The sequence below is a fragment of the Myotis lucifugus genome, unplaced genomic scaffold (genome assembly GCF_000147115.1).
Source record: "Myotis lucifugus unplaced genomic scaffold, Myoluc2.0 scaffold_1454, whole genome shotgun sequence".
Classification (NCBI taxonomy): Eukaryota; Metazoa; Chordata; class Mammalia; order Chiroptera; family Vespertilionidae; genus Myotis; species Myotis lucifugus.
In genome coordinates, this window is record NW_005872502.1 from 8329 (window position 1) to 17330 (window position 9002).

General features: G+C 54.7%; 1 protein-coding gene across 1 annotated transcript in view; it reads left to right on the forward strand.

Moving 5' to 3' along the window:
• Position 1: 1 nt before the first annotated feature.
• Positions 2–9002, forward strand: part of PRR12 (proline rich 12) — a gene marked incomplete at its 5' end in the record, with an annotated part of 10885 nt that continues 1884 nt past the window's right edge. The window contains 5 exons of the mRNA XM_014449829.1: positions 2–121; positions 4895–5021; positions 5126–5223; positions 8072–8218; positions 8307–8402. Of these exons, the coding sequence (XP_014305315.1) occupies positions 2–121; positions 4895–5021; positions 5126–5223; positions 8072–8218; positions 8307–8402 (588 nt within the window). The remainder of the gene's footprint in view (positions 122–4894; positions 5022–5125; positions 5224–8071; positions 8219–8306; positions 8403–9002) is intronic.

Sequence of the window (9002 nt, forward strand, 5' to 3'; positions counted from 1 at the left end):
GCCGCCCCCCCAAGAAGAGAAGAAGTGGCTGAAAGAGGTGGCCGGCCAACGCTCGGCGGGCGGGGGCCCAGCGGGCAGCTCCTCGGACTCAGAGTCATCCCCTGGAGCACCCAGCGAGGACCGGTGAGGCCCTGGGCAACCAGGAGGCTGGGGGGGTGGGGATGAAAGCGGGGTAGGGGGTGCAGGGGGGACCCCGGGCCTTCAGAAGGAGGCACGGGCGAGGGCTGTCCAGAGGGTCCAGGTAGCGTGAGCAAGACTGTCACAATAATAAGGAAATTAAAAATGCTAGCAGGAGCCTGGCCAGTGTCGCTCAGTGGTTGAACATCGACCTATGAACCAGGAGGTCAGGGTTCGATTCCCAGTCAGGGCACATGCCCGGGTTGCAGCTCGATCCCCAGGGGGGGCGTGCAGGAGGCAGCTGATGGATGATTCTCTGTCATCATTGATGTTTCTATCTCTCTCTCTCCCTCTCCCTTCTCTGAAATCAATACAAATATATTATATTTAAAAACAACAACAACAACAAACTCACCTCTTTAAAAGAATAATAATAACAGATAAAGCACCTAGGAGGGTGTTTGCCTATTGCAGGTACCAGATGTGAGCTCCGTTGCTTAGGGTGATGTCTGATTTATGATGACAGTCACAGCAGCGATACATGTACATATATGTACAGCAGTCAGGTGGTTACGAGGCGGTAGGCACCATTGTGAGCATTTTAAGTCATTTTATCTCCACCTAAACCCTGTGAGGTAGGTGCTGTAGTTATCCTTGGTTTTCCAGATGAGGAAACGGAGGCCCTGGGAGGTGACCTGACTTGCTCAAGGTCACACACTTTCAGGTAGAGTGCAGGGGTCGCGGTTTCGTTGTTTGTTTTTCATTTGCTGATTCATTTTTCTTTATTCTTTTTTTTAAAAATATATTTTTTATTGATTTTTTACAGAGAGGAAGGGAGAGAGATAGTTAGAAACATTGATGAGAGAGAAACATCAATCAGCTGCCTCCTGCACACCTCCTACTGGGGATGTGCCCGCAACCAAGGTACATGCCCTTGACCGGAATCGAACCTGGGACCCTTGAGTCCACAGGCCGACGCTCCATCCACTGAGCCAAACCGGTTACGGTCATTTTTCTTTATTCTTAATTTGTAATTTTTTTTTTTACTTATTGATTGATTTGAGAGAGAGAGAGGGAGAGGGAGAGGAAGGGAAAGAGAGACAGAGAGAAACATCAGTTGGTTGCTCCACTTATTCATGCATTCATTGGTTGCTTCTTGCATGTGCCCTGACTGGGGATCGAACTTGCAACCTCGGCCTTTCGGGACGATGCTCTAACCAACTGAGCTACCTGGCTGGGGGCAGGGTAGCTGTTCTAAAAGAGACTAAACATACAGCTACTCAAATGAGAGCTGGAATTGTCTTTCCATCAGAGCCCTGATACAGGTGGGAGGGTCGTGGAGAATCAGAGGCTCTCCTACAGGTTGTCTAGGGTCCCCCACTTTTCTCCCCTTTTTGCTGTTCTGCTGTCCCCCAGCATGCTGCCTTTAAAAAAAAATTATTATTTTTTTTATTGATTTCAGAGAGGGAGAGAGAGATAGAAACATCAGTGATGAGAGAGGATCATTGATGGGCTGCCTCCTGTACTTTCCACACTGGAGATTGAGCTCACAACCCGGACATATGCCCTGACCGGTAATTGAACTGTGGCCTCCGGGTTCATAGGTCGATGCTCAACCGTTGAACCGCACTGGCTGGGCCCATAGCCCTGTCAGTAGGAGTGGAGAATGGCTTCACTTTTAAGTGACAGATTTGAGTGGGCGTGGCCTGCATCCTGTTCCTCATAGCCCATTGGCCAGAGCCAGTCACATGGCCACAGCTAGCTGCAAGGGAGTCTAGTCTCTTTGACTGGTCCAGCTGTGCTGAATCGAGCCTGGTAGAAGCATTTAAAGCTGGGACTGGAAGGTATAGCAAGGGAGGAGGTTTCCCAAAGGCCTCGATTTGCAGGTCTTTTTCTTCCCTGGCCCTCAGTTGTTCTTTTTTTCTCAAACAAGTTTATGCATCTAAGTCACATACCATCTGGCTCACCTATTTAAAAGCATATAATTCACTGGCTTTAGTCTAGTCATAGAGTTATTCACCTGGGTAATCAATGTTAGAACGTTGACATCATCCAAGAGGAGAACCCTGCACCCTGTGGCTGTCACTCCCCTTCCCTCCCTCCAGCCCTAATGTCCTATCTCCATAGGTTTGCGTATTCTGGACATTTCCGATAAGCGGGGTCATACAATGCTCGGCCTTCTGTGTCTGGCTTCTGTCATTGAGCATAATATTTGTGAGGTTCACCCATGTACTGGTGCTTCATCCTTTTTCCTGGCTGAATAATATTCCATTGTCTGGACCTACCACGCTTTATTTATCCAAGTACCAACTGGTTGGGTTGTCTCCACTGTTTGGTGGACGCTGCTCTGAACATACACGGGCAGCCCTGAATTTTCGGAGCCTGAGAAATGGGCACTGAACTCTGTACTCGCAGGGGGAACAGTTCCTCTTCCAAGGGTCGGTATCCATCTCTGGGTCCGGCCCCCCTAGCCCCATTCAACCGGGACTCCCTCCAGGGGAAGGACTGGGTACCTTGAAGGCTTTGCCCAGCTCAGGAGGCCTCAACACCAACCCTCCTGCTTGTCCGCGACCAGCCACCCTCTATGTACTGGAAGCGGATGCTCTCTCCTCTCTTGTATACCCAGTGAAAGTTCTAGAACGGCGGTTCTCAACCTGTGGGTCGCAACACCTTTGGGGGTCGAACGACCCTTTCACAGGGGTCGCCTAAGACCATCCTGCAGATCAGATATTTACATGACGATTCATCACAGTAGCAACATTACAGTTATGACGTAGCAACGAAAATAATGTTATGGTTGGGGGTCACCACATGAGGAACTGTATTAAAGGATCGCGGCATGAGGAAGGTTGAGAACCGCTGTTCTAGAGAGAGGCTGGGGTGCCGTCTTCTCTCCTCTTCCTTTCATCCGCTCCCATCCAGCTTCCTCAGCCTCTTTCTGCAGGTGCTTGTGAAGCACCTACTATGTGCCACAACGGCAGTCCCAGCTGTGAACAGAACAGACAAAAACATGTGTCCTCACGGGAGCTCAGAGTCCAGCCGGCGGGGGAGGCGATCAGATAACGATGTTACGCAATAGAATACAAAGCAATATGAAAAGCCATCGGTGTGAGGCTGGGGGGAGGGTGAACGGCCGTCCGTGGAGAAAAATAAATCCGGGAAAGAGGATCCAGGCGGCCTCCGGGGTGATATTCTGGGGGAAGGGAGAGAGTTGGGGAGGCTCCCGGCAGTGACACTGGAGCAGAGAACTGAACGCAGCGGAGTCATGTGACTTTCGAGGGAGAGAACATTCCAGGCTGGGCGTGTCGGGGGATCAGGAAGGAGGCCAGTGGCCGCAGCCAGCAGGAGAGGGTGACAAGTGAGGGCGGAGAAGGAACAGGTCCAGATCTGGGAGGGACAAGGGGGCCTGGGGCTTGGGGGCCGCACTGGCGGGATTGCGCCCTGAGCGACACAGGAGACGGGGGGTGGGTTTGGGCTGAGGCCCGAGGGCGTCTGACGCCCACTGCCAAGGGGTCACGCCAGGCCCTTGAAACAGCTGTCGCCGGGGACCCTCGATCTGCATGAATCAAGTGCACATGTCTCCTGCTTCTTCCTTCCTGGGTCCTCCTCGAGGCCCTCCTGCTTGTCTTCTCTCCCCGATCCTCCTGAGCGTCCCTCCGTGCCCTGTCCTTGGCCTTGTTGCTTCTCATTCTCCGCCGCTCATTTGGCAGCTCCCACAGGTTCCCGGAGCCTCAGGGTCGCCTCTTCCCCCTGGCCACCCTCCAGGCCTCCCGCAAGCCCCCCTGCCTCCCCGCCCACTGAGCTCGCTCCTTGTCCTGGATTCCCTGTCTCAGGGACAGTCCCCTCGGCCACCCAGCCACCAGGCCAGACCCTCGGGCACCACGAAATCTGAGAAGCCCCCAGTCCTACCCCTCGCCCACTGCCCCGTCCCCCTCTGCTCTTTCCCAAGGCCCCACCCCCACCCCCATCGCCATAGCCTGGCCCTCCCGCCCTGCTCCAGCCTCATCCTTTCTTACCTGGCCCATTGCCCTGACCTCTGGTCTCAGACCTCCAGTTGGTCCCCCACGTGGCCTCAGAGGGGTCTTTTTTTTTTTTTTAATATATTTTTATTGATTTCAGAGAAGAAGGGAGAGGGAGAGAGAGATAGAAACATCCATGATGTGAGAGACTCATGGATGGGCTGCTTCTTGCACACCCCCTACTGGGGATCGAGCCCACAACCGGGACCGGAATCGAACTTGGGACCCTTCAGTCCGAAGACGGACGCTTTATCCGCTGAGCCAAACCGGCTAGGTCTCAGAGGGGTCTTGCTCCACCTTCTCACCCCTCCCCTGCTCACAGCCCTCCCCTGGCGGCTTCCTAGCACCCACCGGGAAAAGCCCTTGCCCTCGGCATCTCCGCATCTCGCTGGGGGCCCGGCCCTGTCTGGCTTGCGCTGATAAGGTGCAGTCCGCTCCTATCTCCTCCCTCCATCTTGCCCTTTGTGATCTGATCTCTGACTTGATTCACCGGTTTAGAAACCAACTGAACTGCTTCCTTAGACCTTGCGGAAGCTGCATCGAACTAGTCAGACGTGAAGTTTACCGGCCTGGAATGCCGTTTCCTCATGTTCTTTCCCGTCACTGGTTCCTGGCGGCCCGCCCGCCCCGTGGGCTTGGGCCTCCCTGGGAGCAGGGATTTCTCTCCTGGTCCCTGGCGCTCAGAACACTGTCTGCCCCTCGGGTAGCATCAGAGCAAGTTGGAATCATGACCTCGTATCCCATGTGTGTCCCCCCCAGAGCGGGCGGTTCCTGGGCGTCTGCTGAAGACCCGGGCGATGCGGGAGATGTACCGGAGCTACGTGGAGATGCTGGTGAGCACCGCACTCGACCCGGACATGATCCAGGCCCTGGAGGACACGCATGGTGAGCTGAGGCCTGGAGGGGGGAGCTGGGGAGCCCCCCTCTGCCCCCCGCGCGTGGTGGGGCTGTGACTCTTCTGACGCGCCCTCCTCCTCCTCGTCTTGCAGACGAGCTGTACCTCCCGCCCATGCGGAAGATCGACGGCCTCCTGAATGAGCACAAGAAGAAAGTCCTGAAGCGGCTGTCGCTGAGCCTCGCACTGCAGGTGCGTGTGAGGTCTGAGCAGGGGGTGTCTGGGCTCCCTAGGTCGGGCGTGGGCCAGTGCCGTGGTCCCCAGGACATCTGGAGGGAGAGTCGGGCTTGGCCAGAAGAAGAGTTGAGAGCAGGGGTCCTGAAGGTCTGGGATGGACGGCTGGGAAGGCCCAACAGAGTGCGGTTGTGGAATGCAAGTTTGGGGACAAAAGGTAAACTGAGGCCTGCACGAAGGGCTCGTTGACATAATACGGGCTCGTTGACAGAGAATCACAGGCTTCAGTATATATTTTTCAAAATATATTTTTATTGCCCTGATAGGTTTGGTTCAGTGGATAGAGCGTCGGCCTGGGGACTGAAGGGTCCCGGGTTCGATTCCAGTCAAGGGCATGTACCTTGGTTGCAGGCGCATCCCCAGTGGGGGATGTGCAGGAGGCAGCTGATCGATGTTTCTCTCTCACCGATATTTCTGACTCTCTGTCCCTCTCCCTTCCTCTCTGTAAAAAATCAATAAAATATATTTAAAAATATGTATATATATATTTTTATTGATTTCAGAGAGAAAGGGAGAGAGAGAGACACATCAAAGGTGAGAGCGAATCATTGATCAGCTGCCTCCTGCACGCCCCACACTGGGGACCAAGCCTGCAACCCAGGCATTACCCCGACCAGGAATCGAACCGTGGTCTCTTGGTTCATAGGTCGACACTCAACCCCTGAGCCATGTTGGCCGGCCCATCTACATGATTTCCCTCTGGAATGGCTCGGGTTCTGGGGTAGACTATCAGGGTGGCTCCAGGAATTCTGGGATAGAATATAAACCCTGAGATTCTAATGGGGAAGTTAGTGTCATGCTGAGAATCTTGGGGTAGAATGTTAGGGTGACTCGGATTCCTGGGGTGGAATGTTAATCCACCCTGAAAATTCTGGGGGCGGGTGTACGTCTAGTTGAGAGAATCCTAGGATGGGTTTTAGGCTGGCTTTGGAAATTCTCGGTGGCATGTTAGTTTGCATCAGAAAGTAGGGCCTCGCCGAAACCGGTTTGGCTCAGTGGATAGAGCGTCGGCCTGCGGACTGAAGGGTCCCCGGTTCGATTCCGGTCAGGGGCATGTGCCTGGGTTGCGGGCACATCCCCAGTGGGAGATGTGCAGGAGGCAGCTGATTGATGTTTCTCTCTCAACGATGTTTCTAACTCTCTATCTCTCTCCCTTCCTCTCTGTAAAAAATCAATAAAATATATTTAAAAAAAAAAAAAGAAAGTAGGGCCTGAATGGTTCGAGAGCCCTGGCTGGGATGTTAGGAGCATTCTTGAGAATTCTGGGATTGCCTGTTCGTCAGGCTCTGAGAAGTCTGGGTAGGATCTTGTGCGAGGGTTAAGAATTCCATTATTTAGCCCTGGCCGGTTTGGCTCAGTGGATAGAGCATCGGCCCTCGGACTGAAGGGTCCCGGGCACATACCTTGGTTGCAGGTTCCCAACCCTGGTCAGGGCACATGCAGGAGGCAACCAATCGATGTGTCTCTCTGTCTCTCCCCCTCCCTTCCACTCTCTAAAAATCAATGGAAAAATATCCTCGGGTGAGAATTAACAAAAATAAAATAAATAAAAATCAGATCTTTAAAAAAGAATTCCATTATTTTTAAGAAAGGAGCCCTGGTTGGATAGCTCAGTAGGTTAGAGCCTCACCCTGATACACCAAGGTTTAGGGTTCAATCCCTGGTCGGGGCACGTACAGAAATCAACCTATGAGTGCAGAAATAAGTGGAACAACAAATCGATGTTTCTCTCTCCCCCTCCCGCCCTTCCTCTTATCTAAAATCACTTTAAAAAATTATTTTAAACAAGACAAGCCATTGTAGAATATAGGCATACCTCATCTTATTGTGATGCACAGATATTGCATTTTTTTTACGAATCGAAGGTAAGACCCTCCACCAGCAAAAAGCTTACAACTTGCAAAGGCTCAGATGATGGTTAACATTTTTTTTTGCAATAAAGTATTTTTAAATGAAGGCATGTACATTTTTTTAGACAGAATGTTATTGCACACGTAAATGTTCTACAGTATGCACCTGGAAACCAAAAATGGTGTGGCTTGCTTTATGGCAATGCCCGCCGTATTGCGGCATCTGCTTTACGGCATTGTCCGCCTTATTGCGGTATCTGCTTTACGGCATTGGCTGCCTTATTGCGGTGTCTTTTTTTAAGGCAATGTCCGCTTTATTGCTGTGCCTGTTTGAGGGCGATGCCCGCTTTATTGCGACATCTGCTTTACGGCATTGTCCGCCTCATTGCGGTATCTCTTTACGGCAATTGCGGCACCTGCTTTAGGGCGATGTCCGCCTCGTTGCGGTGTCTCTTTAAGGCAATATCCGCTTTATTGCTGTGCCTGTTTTAGGGCGATGTCTGCTTTATTGCAGCGTTTGCTTTAGGGCGACGCCCGCTTTATTGCAGTCAGTGGTCTGCAGTGGAGCCCGGTGTCTCCAGCGCATGCCTGTCTTAGGATCAGTCTGAGGGTTAAGGATGGAATGTCATTCTGGGATGGACTGTTCCCTGGCGCCAGGGGTTCGGGGCTTCAGGTTGACTCCGAGAATTTGGAGTAGGATGTCGGGGTAGCTCTGAGAGTCCCGGGTGGAAGGAGGTGACGGAGAATCCTGGGCCGGGAACAGAGCACAGACAGGCCACCGGGCAGGCCGAGGCTCCTTGGTCCGTTGAAAGCAAGACTCCCAGTCGTCTCTCGGTCGACAGCCTGGGGGAAACTAAGGCATCGGGCGACCTGGGGAACCTGGGAACTGGGCGGTGGGTTTGGGGTGTGCGGGTCCAGAGGGGTGTCCCACTGACCCCTCCCCCTCCCTCCCACAGGACGCCCTGCACACGTTCCCGCAGCTGCAGGTGGAGCAGAGCGGGGAGGGCTCCCCCGAGGACGGGGCCGTGCGGCTGCGGCCGGCCGGGGAGCCCTACAACCGCAAGACGCTCAGCAAGCTCAAGAGGAGCGTGGTCCGGGCCCAGGTGGGGCCGGGGAGGGCGGGCAGGGCCGGGGAGAGGGGCTGCCCGGTGCTGGGGGGGTGCTGAGGCTTCTCCCCCCCTGTCTGCCCAGGAGTTCAAGGTGGAGCTGGACAAGTCCGGATACTACACGCTCTACCACTCACTCCACCACTACAAGTACCACACCTTCCTGCGCTGCCGGGACCAGGTGAGTGCCCGCAGCGCCTGGGGGTCCACCCCTATTGGGCTCTGCCATGGATCCAGGCCCCCAGCCCCTCCTCCCTCAGACCCAGGGGTCCAGGTCCCCAGCCCCTCCTCCCTCAGACCCAGGGGTCCAGGCCCCCAGCCCCTCCTCCCTCAGACCCAGGGATCCAGGCCCCCAGCCCCTCCTCCCTCAGACCCAGGAGTCCAGGCCCCCAGCCTCCTCCTCCCTCAGACCCAGGAGTCCAGGTCCCCAGCCCCTCCTCCCTCAGACCCAGGAGTCCAGGCCCCCAGCCCCTCCTCCCTCAGACCCAGGAGTCCAGGCCCCCAGCCCCTCCTCCCTCAGACCCAGGGGTCCAGGCCCCCAGCCCCTCCTCCCTCAGACCCAGGGGTCCAGAGCCCCCAGCCCCCTCCTCCCTCAGAACCAGGGGGTCCAGGGCCCCCAGCCCCTTCCTCTCTAAGACTCAGAGAGTACAGGCTCCCAGCCCCTCCTCTCTCAGACCAGGAGGCCCAGATCCCCAGCCCTCTTTCCTCAGACTCAAGAGTCCAAGACCCCAGGCCCTCTTCCCTAAAAGCGGAGAGCAAGAACGCGAGGCCTCCTTCCTTA